The sequence below is a fragment of the Blennius ocellaris genome, assembly GCF_963422515.1.
Source record: "Blennius ocellaris genome assembly, chromosome: 9".
In the NCBI taxonomy this organism is placed as follows: Eukaryota; Metazoa; Chordata; class Actinopteri; order Blenniiformes; family Blenniidae; genus Blennius; species Blennius ocellaris.
Window position 1 is genome coordinate 25105874 of NC_137658.1, and position 19678 is coordinate 25125551.

The 19678-nt window shown below is 40.2% G+C and overlaps 1 protein-coding gene across 7 annotated transcripts in view; it reads right to left on the minus strand.

Annotated features, from left to right (window-relative positions):
• diaph2 (diaphanous-related formin 2) overlaps positions 1–19678 on the minus strand; it is a 391722-nt gene that overhangs the window by 43532 nt on the left and 328512 nt on the right. For 3 of the 7 annotated variants that reach the window (XM_080502643.1, XM_080502644.1, XM_080502641.1), the window contains 2 exons: positions 3805–3897; positions 2379–2444 (listed from right to left, as the gene is read on the minus strand). In XM_080502643.1, coding sequence (XP_080358769.1) covers positions 2379–2444; positions 3805–3897 — 159 coding nt within the window. The remainder of the gene's footprint in view (positions 1–2378; positions 2445–3804; positions 3898–19678) is intronic. The other 4 variants (XM_080502646.1, XM_080502642.1, XM_080502645.1 and 1 more) reach the window with 2 other exon arrangements.

Here is a 19678-nt window from a genome sequence, read left to right on the forward strand (position 1 = left end):
AACTAAATTTTCCCATCATTTGTCAACATTTAAGTTTTCTCTCAATGAACACAGATAAAGCCATCGCTTCTAGTTCAAAGAGCACTTCCACTTTTCAGGGTATTTTGCACATTTCTTGGTAGTGAGTCTCAGACAAAAAGTTAATCGTTCCATTGTACAAATATGTTCAAATATTTATATCCACTCAGAGATTATAAGGGGTTCTTTGCTCTACTGATTTCTTTACTCAACTGGCCTGAAATTTAGATTTTCAAAATGATGGTTTTACTTATAGATTGAACAGTGTATTTACCAATAAATGACACTGCCATGCTTGCATAATTAATTAATTTACAACGATTCATCTGTCAAGCTCAGAAGATTGGTTTTGATTCTTTGTAACAAACAAGACCCTATTATAGTCAAATAGCTCCAAGTACTTAAGAAGACCTAGATTAAAGACCCTTGCTAGACCACCATCAAAATTTTAAAACCTAATTATAGCCATCATTCCTAATTATTGCTCCCTCTACAGAACATTTTTATTCTCCCGCAAAGACCAACATATACTACACTCCGGAATTGAAACATGCCTCAGAGGGAAAAAAAACAATCTGAGGTTTTGTCATTCATCATATTCTTCAAAATATCAAACATTGCATTCGTACTTTGTATTCATGGCAGTTCTTACCTTGGTCTTTGTGTTTTTGTACGTGTTAGTTGTGGAAAAAGTTGTGCAGCTCCAGAGACTTTAGTAGTAGAGCTGCTGTCGTGCATACAGCCTAACCATGACGTGGATCTTCTTTGCACCCAGCAAATACAATGTCACGTCTTTGAATACACATTTTGCAAGATAGGGTCAGCTTGCCATGGCCAAATTTCTGAATAAGTAAGTAGTGCTTAAAGATAACCCATACACTGGATGAACTCACGTATCATCCCAGCGACAGGCGCTGAGACATGCACCATCAACAACAATACAACGTACATGATGGTAAGTCAGCCAGCATGCTGCATAGAAGGTAAGAACCCTTCAGAGAGAATGCTGTGCAAGCAGGCATACCTTTGACATTTACCAAGCATATAAGGGAAAAATAGGCTAACACACACAAGCACATGATGAGAGGCCAAATCACTGAGGGCCACAGATATCTCCTGAAGATAATGTAAACATCATGAGCAGACAAGACAAGACATCACGCTGTCTCTGCTCAGGCTCACGAGAGGGAAGACAAAAATTAGATAGCAACTGTAGCTGCTCTATAATCACAACTCGTGCTGAGTAAATGTCCATAGGGTCATATAAGGATATGAAGTTATTATGTAGATTCAAACGCAGGAGAAACTTTTATATGACAGGTAATAGTGTATAGTTTTATATTTCAAATCAACTTGTGGTGATTAGTCTGCAAGTGCACTGTTTCCATTAGTAACTGTGAAAGTTCAATGGACATGTTTGAAAGAAAGAAGACATTTGTGTTTTCCTGTACTAGTGGATTACCAGATGTATATGGCTTCACATTGTGTGACCAACTGTTGTTGAAAACATGGAGGTTTCAAAGGTTTAGCATACATGCCACTAATATCTAAGCCAAGTCACAAATGGTAGCTCACAAACTATATTGTCCTTTAAGTTCATTCCTGTCCAGTTGTCCTATTCATTTGATCAGATCAAATTGTTTTTGCTCGTGAAACAGACTGCATCATTTGCATTAGTATGTATTGATACCATTTCTTCTGTGGGTAGACATTCCCTGTTCTGATCTCCTATAGACAAAATGCTGTTTTATGTGTGATTTTTCATCTGGTTTTATGATGTGTTTCCATAGAAACTAGGGCAATACTATCCAATGTGACACTTTTATATTGTTGGTCTCCTAAAATATATATTTTTTTTGTATGGTGTCATGTCAATATAAAAATGACAATACCTCACAGTAGTACATAAAATGTGTACAGCGCAGTGCTTAGCCTGAAATCACATCTTGCCAATAATAGACCAATTGCTCAGTGGTGCTATGACAATATGTAAAACTGAGTATAAACCACTCGTTTTTAGTTATATGCATGTCTTTTTTGAAGAAAAAGATTCTGCTCTTTTATAAATGTAAAGTTTATTCATCATTATGATTATCAATTCAACTTCATTTATATAGCACCAAATACAACACAGTCATTCCGAGGTGCTTTTAACAGACAAAAGGCAAAAGAGATAAACCCAACATCAACCCAACATTATCATTGTTCTCCAAAGCACTTAACTCAGCACAGAGCTCTGCATGCTGTAGACCAGCTCACGTTACATTTTCTGGCAAGACCGTGTGAGCCAGGAGAAGTGCGGTTAGAAGCGAGGTGGTGCTGGGTGGTGGAGGGTTACAAAGGTAGCAAAGTACACACACCTAGAGTTCTGTTACCATAGTTAGCACCCGGCCACCGAGAGGCTGGACTGGATGGGCTTTGATCACCTGCGGCAATGTTGGTGATAAAATAAATAAAGGAGGGGAAAAAAAGAATGGATAATGGAGAGAAAAGGAAAAGAGAAGAAGGCATCAGAGGTGACGCATGTCAAATATTGGCATCACTACCCAGAGAGTCTGGCTTCAGGTTTGCTAACACACCTGTGCAAAGCTTTAGAAACAGACTCCCATCAACCCCAAAATACATGAATATGACATGAAAAGAGTGCAAGTGACGGATGGAGCAGGATATGTTTATTGATGGGTGGCATCATGTGCTGAAAGTGTGTGCATGCAGGTTCGTCTTCATAAAAATTTTCGAAATTCAAAATGGTTCTTTTGTTTTGTTCTGAAATTTGTAATGACACATACATACACAGCAGTTGTGGCAGTAATGTCAATTCATGGTTGAACAAAATGATCAATCAATGAGAGAGAAGATTATGATAACACTGTTTGAGGACTCATTAACATACACTCTATGATATTTGTTCCAATGACAGCACTGAAAAAAACAAAAGCTTCCTAATGTATGATTAGTGAAGTGAGTGTTCGAAGACCGGCCTAACTAATGTGACTCAGCCATCTTAGCAAGTAAGCCTTTTTTAACTGTTGACTGAAGTCGGAAACAATTAACAAATTCACTGTCATTTAAAAGAACAATATCTTATTAATGGTCATAATAATAATGAATGTAATGACAGTAGGTCAGTTTGAATTTGCTGTAGCACTGACCAATGGCATGTATTAGCCAATGTGTGGATTAAATATTTGATTTTACATCGATAGTGGAGACAAGAATTACAACAAGTTCTGCTATGGAATTAAAACAACTATAGTAAATACTACATACTTTTTAAGAAATGATTGCCTGTGTGGTGATAGCAGGACCTGTGGCTCTCCTGCAGAACTCTGACTTGCATATCAATTGACCCTGGCACCCCTACGAGGTGGCACTCTCTTGGGCACGGCTCATTCATTAAAGCAGAATGGAATATGTTCAGACAGGATTATACTGAATCACCCTCAGAGCTACTGCTAAGAGCTTTATAAGTGGCAAAGAGATAATATATTTGTAATGATTCACACTAGAACACATGGGTGCCTATTTTCTGTCCCACCTGTTTCCCGTTTGCACATGCATGAGTTGATGCCTGTCATACATCTTTGAAAAAAGTCAAAGGAGGTACAAGTAAATGAAAGGACATTATTTGCATAAAACTCCTTTTCTTTTACTATGATGGACATCTGTCCGTTGTGTTGACATTCAAAATATTATGCTGACAAAGGTAAGGCAGCCGTTTTTCACTGAAAATGTACAACTGAGGAAAACATAGAAATGCAGAGATGGATTTCTCCTGTGCCTTACCATTACGCGGCGTCCGTTTCCGTCGATCTCGGAAAGCAGCTCCGGATTGTAGAGCTTCCATTAGGCTATCCATCACACCAGTTTCATCTCCTTCTGCAAGAGAACAAATGACACAAAAAGAGATGTTTACAGAACAAGCATGTTTACAAAAAAGCTACAAGTCTATAATACCACAGCTATTACATGGTATGTTATCATAGATGAAAGTCTTGCATGACTCAGTGAGGAATTAATTGTAGGTGCTGTAGGGTGGATTTCCCTCTAACAACAGGTGCAAGAACAATCACCTGACATCAGAGCTCTATCAGAAAGAGTGCTCTGTGATTGAGCGACAAACAATCCCTGTACGTAGATGAGTGTTGAGACACAGGGCTGTCACTCAGGCCGGTCCTTTTCAGTAAACAGCTGGGAAGGAGGAAGACACACTGAGAATTTAGCTTGGACTTTAGAGGGGCCTCAGGATGAAAGCATCCAGTGATGGTCATTGACAGATATTCTTTCTGTGGCTAACGCAGGGGAGCTAAGTGCTCTTTACAAAGATTTAGTGTGGAGCCGCTCAATACCCGGGCGCTCTATCATTGTTCAGTCAATGACACCAGGACTGGCCTTCGAAAAACATTCCCCCTGCCCACCGTTCCAGCTGTCGCGTGGATCCATGAAACCAGAGAAGTGGAGGCCGTCAACATGGCCTAAGAGACAAGTACGATACACTGAAAGTACTGCTAGATCAACGGAATGAGTAGTTTCAGCTGCACACACAGCAGACAGCTCTATGGTAGCATGGTTCAAAAATAAGCTTAGGTTCTATATCTGGGTCATCTATCTTTATGCCCTAATGCTAATGAGTCAGAGGGGCACCCTTTTTATCATTCTGGACCAGAACAGACATTATTTTAAACTCGGATCATTAGGGTGAGTTATTGTGGAGCTGGAGACTTGGCCATCAATTCTTTTGCATATATGAGTGAACTAGCTCTTCCCCAGTGTTTACTATTAAGGTCTTGTTTCTGCACTATGCTTGCATCTATCGCTGAAGTGAAAAAATCCAAAATAAGTGGAGACAAATGATACTTTCAGTACCATAGTACTATTCTCGGAGGTAGTTGCCACCCATCTATCGTTACTTGTGTGTCCACAAAGACGCACAGAAAAATTCCATTTGCGCACATAGCCTGTTGACAAAAGAATAGTACTTGATTAATTTAAGAACACAGCACATACAGTATATTGACACGAATAAAGAAGTCGGGCATGTGTGTTCTCCCCTCTCCTTCAGCAACAAACCACCCAACCTGCAATCATTCATTCAAATGTAAAAAGACAGTGCAACTAAGAATAGAAACATATCCTATGCAAATTTTAAAAAAAGCAAGTCTTCAGTCGTCCCTAATTTTACTCTATCTCATTCCTGTTCTTTCTTCCTCAAGTCCTTCCCAAGGGCTACTTTGAAATCAAAGTATCTGTTCTGGCTGTGTGCTGTGCTTAAAAGCAATCCCGATTAAATCAAGCTTAATTAGACCGGCTTTATCTGAACAAAACCAAAGCCGAGCCAAGTAGTGCTTATCTTAAATTGCAGCACTACACCTCTGATAGCAAGCTCATTGGTTTAAAAGGGGAAGCATGGGTTTCGTCTCCTGTGGACCTCAAGAACAATATTGTGAACAACTTGCAGCTTCTATAACTATATCAACTCTGAGGATCTTTAGCTACTCCGTCTTATGTAGGCTAGCAAGGACACATTGTGCATCTGACAGAAGGCAGAACGTGTTAAGTGGCAGGTAAACATTTATCTACAAGCGCTCTGGTACATGAAACTTTTTGACAGCTCCTTCTTCACTGCCTTCTTCATGGAGACCTAAACATCACAGGGGGCACCTGACACTTTGATCAATTTGTCCTACTTCTGGCTTAACTGTAGCACAATTCATCATTTGTAATGGCCAGGACTTGGGAGCTCAAGAAGACTGGAGGTTCAGAAGGGAGGATGTGCACACAAAAGAACCACAGTGACTAAAATGGGAAGCAGTAGTCCCACTCACTCCATAGTGCTCAATTAACTACGTCCTGAGCTGAAACCTGAGCAGGGTTTTTCTTAGCGAGTTACCACAGAGCTTTCAGAATGAATGATGTAAACTGAATCACATACTGGAGTTGTAGATATTAGAAATCTGCAAAGAAAGAAAGTATTTAGTGTGGGAAAAATATATATACTGTATTTGACGACACTTATTTGAGTAATCCTCGAAGCAAACTTTCTTCAATACCTATTGTAGCATTTCACATTTAACAGACATTTCTGTCTCTTTTCTGCAATTCACTCATCTTTTTTTTCTGAGCTGTTAAACCCAAGGCAAATATTCATCTGCTTCTCATTAGCAGCAGTGGTACATTGCATGGTAGGGAATTACAGAAAAGCTAACCTTTTATGCCCAGAGATCTTTCTCAAGAGGAGAGATCCCCTCTGCTCACAGGAAATTGCTTTCTAAATGGGTTAAGATGGGCTAAGACCCAAGACATTGACAAACCCTTCCAGTGATGAAACACCTTGGTGGGCAACTCAACAAGCAGCCCTGGGGTCCTTTAATGATCTTATTAGAGCTTGTGGAAGTGTGGAACATGGTTATGGCTTTTGCACTTTTAGGTATTTTCTTAAATAGTTAAACCTTTAAGAGCAGGAAATAAAGCTCTGTGAAACTCTGCTTCCCTGAGAGAGAAGTCGTACCTTTTCCATATCTTTCACTTTGATCCCTGCCTACTTCCAATCCCCGACCTCCCCGTCCTTTACCTCCATATCTAGTTGCACCTGAACTAGAAGCTGTGCCAAATGTAACAGTGAGCCTTGGGGATTGACTCCGTCTGCACTATATTTACAGGCAGCACTATCACCTCTTCTAATTAGAAAGGAGCGATGTGCTCTCAGCAGGATTGGCATAAAAACGTCACACATAAGATTAGTTTTTCCTTTGAGAAAGTATCAACAGTTATAAATTGGCTGCATTGTGTCTTTTAGAAATCCCAGGAGTAGAACACTAAATCGGATGTCGACAGTGGCAAAGGTACACAAAGAAACGGGACTGCCACTGTAAGTGTCACCGTCAAGGAGAAAAAGATACAAAGCTCCGAAAAGTATTGAAATAAATAAAACCGGCAGCATGAAGCAGGGGAGAAAAAGGAAAGGCTTTCTATGGGAGCCATACTGGAAGTAGCAGAGTGGGTTATTGAGAATGGTGGAGCACGGCGGGACGCAAGGTCATAAAAAAAACTTCCTGAATACTTGACGACCAGAGCCCTGTGACATTTAATCATTTCTAAAACGTAGAGTATGCACACACAGGCACACAGAGTCTTGGGTGCACTTTGAACCTGCCTACACTATTACTAAGTCGAGTAATACAAATACAGAATGTGTATTAGCTATCACTTGACTTTTGAAATTGTTTAGTGTGGATTTCTGAGATGTCAAACAAAGGCATTAAGAGTAAGGAAGACAAAATGCACTCAAGTTAAGGGAATTATGCTCATGGCTTCTCATTGGTATAATCAAGCCTGGTCCAACACTGATCTGATGCTGTTTGGCCGCACGGTGGTGATACTCTTCTCTGTGCTGTCAGTGTGAATGTGATTGTTTGTCGAGGTCTGACTGCTTGTGTTTCTTTGTAATAGACTGGTGACTTTGTCAGGCAGTCTTCAACTGTGGTCGGCTCAGCTTGACACCAACCACCTGAATTTCGAAAGGTTCTCATAATCAATCAACCGATGGATTTTAGGGCTTTTGTACACATGTATGTTGTATTCTTTGATCACTAAAACAATATAATTTAAGCATTTCTTCCAGTGAAAAGTGTTTTTGCACATGTAGAAGAAAAACAGACTTTTTCATTTTTCAGAGTAACAGACTTGGCTAAAGTTATACTGGATTAAACATTACTAACGGGATCTTTTATATGTTCACATACTGTTAGTTTTGTGCTGAAAAATGCGTGAGAATGTGCTAAAGGTGTCATTATTGACATGCTCCCAAGCCCTCACAATGAGGAGCGATTGATGGGGGTGTCACTGCTGGTAGAGGCCAAGGGTCTTGCTCCGGGACCCCCAGTGCATGTTTTTTGGACTGTGGGGGAGACCCGAAGGAAACCCACGCAGAAAGGCCTCGGGCTAGATTTGAACGCTGACCTTCTCTCTGTGAGGCGAGAGCTCGAACCACAGCGAAAAAGATTTCTTGCAACGTCTTATAGTTGAAGGAGGAAAATTGTCTTTCTAAGTGCCCGTGTGGATTGGGACTCACTTTGACAAAACTAGTTTCAAGCCAAGTCTTACAAAACTGTCATATGTCACTGTGACCTCTATACTAAACCTTCATTATCAACCAAAAAATAATTAGTAATCAAGGATATTCACTTCTAGAGTGTACACATATCCATTGTTTTCTATCTGATGTTTATCTTCTACAGGACTCTGGCTAATTTACTCAGATTCTGCATAAAGCATCTTAACCATCAGGTTAAGTTTTCAGTTTGCTTGCTTTTTGTGGGTTATTGAGTAAAAATAATATGATCAGTGGCGTCATGCACATAAATTCTTGTGTTCACCATGGAGCGACTGAATAGAGTAAAAATCTGGATAAAAAAGCTGAAAACTGGACATGTTGGTGGAGGAAACAATCCATCCTTCCATCATCCATCCATCAGTCCTAGAAATGATCTCAACAAACACAAAAATGAATGAATGAATGAATGAATGATGTGTATTAATCAATTGACATTGATTTATACAAGTATTCTGTGAAAGCTGAAGAAATGTCTGATATTACACATTAATGAAGGCAATGTCGGGAAATAGTTTCAGTGTATTTTTGTGTGCATCTGCTTGTGCCTATCATTATTAAATTATCAGCTTCCATACATCTGTATAGCAACATCACATATCTCATAAAGTTTGTTCAAGCCTGAAATAAATAATGCAAATCATTGTCTCCTCAACCAAAGTGGAAAACTGACGAGCTTGCATTGTCTTGAGACTCTCATTTTAAACCCCTTAGATGTGACAATTACACAACAGTGTACACAATGCCCGTTTATAAATTCAACTTTCTGTCCACCATCTTTTGCATGTTGTGCTGGAGAAGAAAAAACATATTGGGTATATTGGATAGTGGATTGATAGAGGATTTCCGATTTCTCACATGAAGAAGCCATGATTCACCAGAGGAAAATAGAGATGTCAATACTTTTGTCGAGTACACATAGTAAAATATGATATCCTGTATGTGTGAGTTAAACTGGTAAACCGTATTCTAATAAATAAAAGCTTCATACAATTTCCATATAGTATGTAATCACTGTCATCAGCTTCTTCTACAGTTGGGAGAGTTTGACTATTTCAGGCAACAGAATGATGTTCCTTATCTACCACTATGTGCAAGCAAATTCCTGAGCCTAATTTGTTCTGTAATGAGATCTAATGAGAGCTTACAGGCCTCACGCTTGATAAATTGAAACCGTTGTGAGAGAAGAAAAGAGTGAGAGCTTAACCTCACCCCAGTCACCCTCCATGACTCCCTCAGTCAAGATGAGAAAGAACAGCCAGAATGAAGAGGAGAGGAACAACTCGCTCCCAGTTTTCTCATTCTATTTTTTTTTTTTTGCTTGCTGTGGATTGTTTTTGAACACATTTGAGCCCATCTGTTCCCCCACAGAAAGTCACCTGTGCAATTAACCTGGACCATTAGCCGTGAAACAAAGGCCTCAGTGGAGGAGGGGTGGGGGTGGGGGTGGGGGTGCACTGCTTTATGGCCAGGTGGAGACACAACAACCACACTTTCTTTTAATCCCATCTTCTCTTTCTACTCTCACTTGTGTGCACCTGGTTTTGTGTTATTTTCACACCTGAATCCAGACATAGCCACCGAGATATACAAAACCACCTGCATTGCTGAGTTTGTCCCATCTCAATTCTGTTAGAGCTTTCCAACTGCCTGGCTTCAAGCACTGCTTTTAGAGCCCACAAAAACACAAATAACACTATCAAGTTTTTAATGCACTATAAAGACATTCTTAATATTCATTGTCATTCACTGTTTCGGAGCTTTAGAGAAAAATAACAATCCTGACTCTGGCTATTCACATCATGTAGAGATAAGAAACACTAAAAAGAAGAGAGAGGAAATGATGAAGCTGTGGGCGTCTGAACTCTCTGGCCAAAGCTCACACACCCACCAGACCAAGGTCACAGACCTATTCCAGTTGTACAGACAACATATACTTGTCCCTCTAACATGAGTAAACACTGTTCACAGGCCTCTAAATGATTCCAATTTAAATTAATAATGAGCAAAAAGCTCACAAATGCATTTATTTTCTCCTCTCATCGTCCATCTCTGCATCCCTTGCAGCTCTCACCAGTACATACTCGACCATTAATTTGGAGTGTGTGTATGTTTGCGCGGTGCATGTTCAGAGTCCACTTGAGTCAGGGTTAGTAAAAACCTGGAAGAATGAAGATGGAAGGATAATATGGCTAATAAAAAAGACAAATTTACTGGCTGATTAATCTGGATTGGTTTACTGTAACAATTTGATGAGTAAACCCACTCACGTCCTCCCTTAACTCTATTAGGGAGTCTCTCACAACACTCCACTCCAGGAGGAATGGCAGTGGAGCTACTTTAGCGGAGCTATCAGGACCTGTGTGGCGCCAGGGCCACGGATAGATGTGCTGAGAGGGAATGATGCCTGGAAGATCGAAAAGGTTGGCTGGAGGTGAAAGGTGCATTATGTATGACCTGCATGGTGGAAGAGATGAGTGCTGAAGCCACGCTGGCCTGGTCATTGTAGGCCTGATCTCACACGTGAAAATAAAGAGACCCGCCTTTGACTGTAAGAGACCGCGGGAAATGTGTAGAGAAGTTGGATGTCGACAAGGGAGAGATGAAAGTGGATTAGCCGCCGTGGCGATTTGCATTCTGCGGTGGAACGAAAGCTCCAGCGATGCCCCGAATAGCTGGATGCATGAATAAGTAAACAAACAAAAACAAAAATAAACCCTCCATCTGGATGGATGCTGCCAGGCCCCAAGTGAGAAACAGTAGGGAGGGGAGGCTGGGGGATGGGATGGCGATGAGGGGAGTGCGAGGCTTGAAACATCGCCGTCACCACACTCTGTTTCCTCTGCTATCATTTACTCCTACTGCCTGCGGCCTCCCCCGGTTACTGTGCTGCTATCGTTATATATCCACTGCTTTTGGCTGGCTTGCCCAGTAGCAGCACCAACACACAAGGGAGAGCTCTAACCCAGCACCGACAGATGTTAACTTGACACACTTTCTCTAAGCCACATGGGGTCAACATGTCAGGGTGCCAGCAGGGCCATGGAAACCTGTCCTCGTAGCGGCATAGACCCCTTTAAGACCCTCGCTTCAAGAAAGGTACTGCAAATATTAGCCTCAACAGGACAAACCATAACTGATTACTTTATTACACCGACCACCAAGCAGGGTAGTTACTTTCTCAAGTCCCCAAAACGTTGGATAGACATGATGTAGATTTTTAAAAAATGCAATAATCTGAAAAATGCATACAGCTATATTTTATTTACAATACAACATGGGCTTGTCTTCAAACTAAATTCACCATGCAATAAACAATTATTCACACTATATTATGCAAAGAAGGAGGTCATATATCCACTATGCAATCTATTAAATCAGCAATTTTCTCTCTTACAACTCCATATATCGTTCCCTTACATTGAATACATATTTTCTATTATCTTTCTGACTGTTGTCACAGGAAGAGGAAGCCAAACAAGGCCATGTCCAAAATGTTCTGACATATGTGCCTGTCATCGCATTTAAAATCTGCTATTACATTTGATGAAATTGTTGGAGGTGAACAACATAAAATAAAGTGATGAATGAATAGAGGGCCACACGGTGTTTTGGCACATGGTGCCTTGCCTCACAGTGAGAAGTTTTAGGCTCAAATACCAGCTGGGCTTTTACCAGGCAGTTCTCTGGATGGGTTTTCTCCCACAGTCCAATAGCATGCATGTACTGTAAGGTTACATGGTGACCCTAAATTGCCTCTAGTTGTGAATGTGATTGTGTGTGTAGTCTGCCTATCTGCATTTTTGCCTTGTGATAGAATGACGATGGATGGATGTATGGATGGACGGATGGACGGATGGATGGATGGATGGATGGACGGATGGATGGATGGATGGATGGATATATGAATGACAAAAAACCAATAAAAAAACCCGATGTAGTTATGTATAGACTGTATGTATAGCCTTAACTTGTACTTTCCTCAGGCTAGACAGAAACAGTGTTTTGCTTTGCCATCCTGTCTCTACCGTGTCTCTCTTTAAAACTACCACCGACAGTTGCTCAAATCAGATGTGGTTAAATCTTTCCTTTTAACTGGCTTTAATAATAGTTTGCATACTTTTTGCCGCTGCTCGCATTCAAATGCCAACCACTAAAGATTTCTATTTTGAAGCAGCATCCGGACATTCAGCCTAAATTGCCAACGACAACAGGACCAGAATCAGTTAACTTCAAAGGTTTATTTGTTGTTGTTGTTTTTTTTCACTGCCGTTACAGTGGCTTTAAGTATCGGAGTGGTAAAATGAAGATGCAGCCAGTGGGCAGATGAAGTTGTTTTTGTCGGTTTTTAACAGTTATTTCCTTAAATGTATTTTATTTAGCCTTATAAGACAAAAACTTTATCAAGCTGTGACTAGGGTCACAGAATGTCAGAAAGTGTAGACATGCCACAAATGTACCTGACCGCACAGGCATTGGACATATGTGACTGTTTATTTCAGAGAACCTTGTAACAAAATTGAAGGTTTGCCAAAGTGACTTTGGGTATATCTGAAGAAAAATATCCTGCATATTTCCCATCCAGAGGAAGTATACTCACTCCTTTTCAACCAAGTGGCACATTTGGAAAGCGGTTGTAGGGTTTTGGAATCCAGATCTCGATAACATCTGAACCAAACCCCACAAGGGCTGTTTGCATCAGTGAAAGGCGGTGCCGTCTGGGGAAGCTAAATGGATTTGACAATGGGATTTGATGGTCTTTGTAGTGAGGGTAATTAGATTTGATTGACTGTAAAGTGACTGGTGAGGTCCAGATCTGGGAGGGGAAGTGATCAGACTTTGAACCACCCACAAATTAATGAGATTCAACTGTGCCTGAGCGTATTCCACCAAGGAGAAGAAGAACATTTAGAAAAGCAATGCAAGAGAGGAAATGGAGAGATAGCCGAGCGAGCGTGTGTTAACAGAGAAGCAAAGATGTACAAAGAGACAGATGGAATAACACAGACAAAACAGAAAACACAGATACATCAAATGCATGTTTGAGCATGTCTGGGAAAAAACCCCAATCCAAAACTATATGACAAAATCTGGTATAACTATGTGCCTCTAAACACAGGCACGCACGCACGCACGCACGCACACACACACACACACACACACAAGCAGCAACTATTCAGCAGAACCCTAATCCTTTATTTGACTTTATTTACTTAAAGGTAGTAAAATGATCTATTTTACTACTTGTAAGAATTTTTTTTTTCTCATACTTAGTGTTTATTGCTTACATTTAGGCGACTCTTTTTTTTTTTTTTTTTTTGGCAGTGTTGTTCTTCTGTGTGGAGTTTTCATGATCTCCCTGTGTTTTCCCTGTGGTGGACAAGTGACCAATCAAAGTTGTACCCTGGACCACTGACAGTCATCTGAGAAGAGCTTCAGCTGGATGAAGCAGAAAAGAGATGGAAAGATGGATGGAATTTCACGTATGTAGTAAAAATGTGGGTGAACTGATTCCCTGGTTTTACTTCACTGCTAATGAACTATGATGTTTATCGTAAAATACTAAATGCATACACAAGAAGCCACAGCCATTTTTAATATGTTGACACTGACTTTGGGAAATGAAGCACATCCGTGCGAGTGGTGGATAACTTGTTTTTTGTATCGCTTAGAAAATAAATTTTTTGTAGTCAATAAAATGCATTTCATCCACAGATGTCACTTGTTTCATTTTTGGTGTGTTGCACTTCACTCTGCTTGGTCTTATAGGACTAAGTCGAGATGCACCCATCTGTAATCTCTGTGCCGTCATCGCCTCAAGGCAGATTGTGATTCTGACAGGAGATACGGCACAATCTAATATGTCGTTATTTATTAGAATGGGTGTATGACAGCAGATAATCCTGGTGCCCTTGTTCTCATCTTTCAAGGTAATGATGGAATTCACCAATCCATATGCTGGAGTTTCAGAGCGTCGCCTGTACTTTTTGCACTCTGGATCGTGTAGGTTCAAACACAAGGACACGCACGCAAAGTAATTTCCACCACGTCTGGCATCACACAGCAGTGATCTCCATATGCAGATGCAGTCAAAGATCTTTCATTTGGACAATTCATCAAAAAGTACAAATATATACACAGACATTGAAGGCTTCAATGTCAAGCCACAGAAATTACACTTCAGGGAATAAACAGCAAAGTCAGAATCATTGTACCATACATCATTGTTACATTCTGGAAAGGTCTGTCCTTGTCCATTATCAAACATGAAGGTCAGCTTTAGCTCTCTAATAGTTGCCTTCATTTTCCCAGCTAAGCTGAGGAAAAGTGCGACTCTCTCTCAGAAAAATGTCTTTTATCTACTTGGGTTTCTGACCTTCACGTCTCTACAAGCTATCTCCCCTGGTAATATTGTTTGCCATGTCTGCTGAGCAGCGGAGACACTATGCAAACTTGGAGAGCCAACCTGTCCACTCCACCAACGCATGTCAGAGCTCGTCTGCGATCGCCACGGCTGGCATGGCTGCGGCACAGGTATGCACCGGCCTACCAGCAGCTGTCAGTGTCGCACAAAGCCATCAATCCACATCTCCTCCTCTGTCACTCCTGACAAGGCTCTGCCTGCCACGGCCAGGCAGCCGGCAGCACAGAAATATGTCAATTTAGTTTAGCATGCCACACTAATAGACACTTGAATGTGAAAAATGTGCTTGAGGAAACAAAGGAAAAAGGAAATCACAACTTGCTGTTAAGATTGTGTGGACACACAGGGATGAGGGCACGTTATATCAGGCTTGACAAACAGCCAGATTGGTATAAGGAAAATACAGACTGGTAGAAAATGCAAGCTCATACCAATATTACAGTTGGAGATGCAGTCGAGGCCTAACCCAAGTAACCTTCTTAATTTATTGTGCTCAATCTATTGAATGTGGTGCTTTTGTGAGAGGAGCCCAAATTTATTTATGTAGACATGAACTATTTCATTCTCAAAGTGTGAAAGGTTGACAAAGAGGATGCATAAATAGAAGCTGCAGGCCCATCATTGTCAACATGCCAACTGCTTTCTGCAGAGAATCATAGAGATACAGAGACCCTGATGAACTGAAAAAGAAAAGAAAAGCCGAAATCACTACATCCACTTTAAATAAAGAGCTTTGTAGAGTAAAGGAAGGTACTTAATAATTGGAAAATGAAATAGAAGTGAAATAATATGAGGGAAAAAACATTTGTGAAATAACAGGAGACATTCCTATGCTTTATAATATTGGGTTCAGTTGTCTTTGCATGTAGTATGTCTTTTATACAACTTCCAGATGTTGTTCGAACAAAGACAACAACATTAAAGATGATAATGTGAGCGATAGCTACATTATGACACAGACCTGGTGCCAAAACCGTAGCTTCCCTCCATAATATTCCCACGGAGTAATCATTTGTATGGATCTGCATGCTGCTCGTGTCTGCAAGCTGTTGCTGTGGATTGAGGTGGCTGGGTGGGCTTTAATTCAGTCTGTAAAAAGATGATCGCTTTGCAAGTAAAACTCAATCATAAAAACAGCATCTGTGGAGCCTCTGTGTTGTTTTAGGTCTTTTAGTAAAACTGTGAGGGATAGATTTAGAGAAATGTAATTTTACAATAAGATCAAATCTTTCTAGTTAGCAACCTAAAATTAATACATCTAAAGGTTGGATAATATGATCTGACAAGTTGGTACACTCATACGAGGCCTTATAAAACTTCCATATTCAAACTGATATGCTCCCTGGTATGTTATTCTTGAGGCTGGTGATTACAATGTTTTCTTTACAGATTGTGCAGAAGCACAACCTGCTGCAACTGCTCACTTTCTGAAACCTATAGTTTCCCAGGTCGGAGAGAAGTCGGCGCACTCAGAATACAAAGTTCTCCTTTATTTCTCAGTGCTACCTGGGAGAAATGGCCGGACTAAATAAAATATCGTACTAACTTTTATTTCCTGGTTGTTTGTTTATTCTTATTTCCCTTATGCCAGGCTGCATTGTGCTCAAAGCTGCGTGTGCGCTCGCCGGCTCTGTTCAAGGCTTAGTGATTTTGACTGGGGTACGCAGTTGACATGTGGGTTCAGACACTTGCCCCAGACGGGGGCAATGACCTCAGTGATGCCAGCCGTGCAGGCGACCAGAGGGGCCTGCTGCTCCTCACAAACGCCTCAGAGAAGGAAAGTCCAGATGCTTTACCATGCCCTCCTCTTGATAGGCTCAGCATGCTGCCCGCGACACTATTTCATATGCTGCAATAAAAAATATCCCACTGTGTTGTACGATCGTTCCTTGTTTCAGACAGAAACATTAGTTTGGATTTATTCTACACTGTTCAACAGTTATTTCGAGTGAAGTAAAGCGATTTAGTAAATTTTGAACATCTGGTCAGTTGAAGAGAATATGGAAATCTACTTAGAGCAAATTAAAACAAATGGGGTGACTGGGTAATGATTTCATAAGCAATTTCCTACATTAAAATTTCTAATATTTCACCAAGTAAACGTGTTCGGCGCTGCACTTGTCTCATATATCAATCATGCCTGTTGAAGGAGCCTGCATGTCAGAGGCAGAGCAGTCAAATTTTATCAACTGGGACGTTTTATTTCCATCAGTTTCCGAAAAGCATTTTTCTGCCCCACCCCCCCCCCCCCCCCGCTGCCATTCTGGCAAAAGCTAAATGAATTAAACCCTCATTAAATATGCATTTTATTGTTAATCATTTGCAAGCAAAGAGGATTAGGTTGCAATTTGTGAAATTACATCAAATCTATCCTTTCTCCAAAATAGCCTCTTGAAATTGCATTAAATACAATAGTATGGTCCATCTAATAGTCTTTTAAGTAATATGATGACAAAATCTGTAAATCCATAAAATAGATAAGATGCTGACCTGTAAATAATTATGATGGTACAAATACCATATGTTTATTCCATCTGTTAATGCTAACAGCTTTAACAACATAAAAAAACACATCTATCTATCTATCTATCTATCTATCTATCTATCTATCTATCTATCTATCTATCTATCTATCTATCTATCTATCTATCTATCTATCATCTATCTATCTATCTATCTATCTATCTATCTATCTATCTATCTATCTATGTATCTTTGTATCTATCTATCTATCTTTCTATCTATCTATCTTTCTATCTATCTATCTTTCTGAAAGCAAAATAACTTGTAAAAACAAAACAATAAAGACAAGAAGTGGATCAACACACTATCGTTGCAGTGTTTCAATTAGCCTTTCAACCTTTCACAATGTAAAATTAATGCTGAAAATGTTTGGCCATGATTAATTAATGGCAAAAAGGAATTAAACAAGCGTCTTCGTGCCGTTGACTACCTCACTTTCCTCAACCTTCACAGAAAACATGACTGAAGCGGTGTGAAATATTGATGTGAAAACTCTCCTCAAATAACCAAGCCCTTCAAATATCTCAAGCACATGTAGAATTTTTGAACAGAATTGGCGAGAGGAAGCAGGACTCTCAAGCCAAGGCTGTCAACTGGAGAGGAGTGCAGGCACAGAGAAGAAAGATGCAACAAGAAAACACTGAGTATCCTGCTATGTGTGTTCCAACCAAACAGCTTAAAGAGAAAGTGAGAGGAAACACAAGCCCAAACCACCAAGCTGATGTAACCCCCAACCTGCCCATGGCTCATGATCAGGTTCTCATTCACAGGATTCATCTGAAGAGCTCTGCGTTTGACTGCCCTTTATATTATTGAGTACACAAAAAAGAAAAATATTCAAGGTCTGATATAAATGGTGTGTCAATGCAGGTATAAAACCTTGACAGAGAAAAGAAGCAACCTGGGCTAACTACATATCACATTTAAAAGTGTGCATTTCATAACTTCCAAGGTCATTTCCACTGCGACAGTCCGACGAGCTCTGTGTTGCTGCGGAGGACAACCCTACTATCTCTAAGGCAGCAGGCATCCTTGCCCATGTCATCCTTATGTTTAATTCATACAAGTCATATTATGGCATTCAGAAACGGAGATCAAAATCTGCTCCGGCAGAAATATTTAATATCATACCTACTCCTCTATCCTTCTCTATCTGGTTAGCCAGAATGAGAGTGAGGGGTAGACAGCCTCCTTCAGCTCAGCCATGTTGGATTATTAAAAGTGAAGCTTTCAGTAGGGTCACTGCTCAGAAAAGAAAAAAAAGAAAAACTGCAGCATGCATCAATTATCTTGGAGAGTTTGTGGCATACTGAAGACTGTCTTGTCACATTTCCCAATGTGGCTGAGCCACAGAGAGGTCCTTGGTTGGCTCTGACATTTAGAAGCTGGTGAATTGTGGAATTCCCAGTCTGTTTGTAAAAAAAAAAAAAAAAAAGGACAAAAGGCCACACTGACTGCTTGCAAACCCCCCAGGCTTGAACATTTCTTCTCAATGTCATTGGCATAACTAGATTCAAACATCCAGCTCTGTGGCAATAATTCGTCTTGTGTGAACAACTGAAACTTACACTGATCAATACGTGCCGGACGACAGAGCAGTCCATCTGGTTCACTACAATTAATATAACATGCCGCCCGCAAACTGCCTCACAGCTGTTTCAGCTGTTGTTTCTTTCATGTCGCACACACACACACACACACACACACACACACACACACACACACACACACACACACACACACACACACACACACACACACACACACACACACACACACACACACACACACACACACACACACACACACACACACTTATTGGAAAGATTCACTGAGAAACACACCTATGTTTACGTGTGATCTACATCTATGTGTCCTTGCTAACTTTAAAAAGGCGCAAAGCTGAGCCGATGTATTCACTTCTGACTACATTCCTTTTATACACTAACTGGTGTAAAACAAATCCCAATTGAATATCTTGTTAAATATCTATGTGTCTGTGCTTCTAAAAAAAAAAAAAAAAAGTTTAAATTAATTTGTAGAATCGGAGCTTTTCCCGTGTTTAACGTGGCTGAGTTCTTTGAAATACAAGTGTACAGTGAGTTCAGAACAACAAAGAAGAGAACAGTGACTGTAAAGGCTGTGGCATCATGCCAATGAAGTACATTCATTACTGGCAGCAAGGGGAAAAGGCTTCATGAGCATAAAGACTAGGAATAGCTTTCATATGCACCTATTCAATATTAAAAAAAATAATAAAAAAAAACATCTGTGGTTGTCAAAGTTAAACCTTTCCATGTCAAGGAACATCATAACCAGTTACTTAATCTAGAGTACACTTGGAAAACTGCCAAGTGAAGGCTGTTGCTTATGTATGTTGATGTGCTTGTCTTTATTTTGTACGAGGGTCTTTGGTGGGGCTCCAAGAAAGAACTAAATAGCATATTTTCAACATTGATAAAGCTCTTTTAAGCATGTTAAGTGGTTTATCTTTACCCTTGTTACTGCTCTGTCAGTCAGTTGAATTTGATTGTACTATCACAAAACAACTTCATATAATATGTGACCGTATAAAGATACACGTCCATAATGCTAAATAAAGA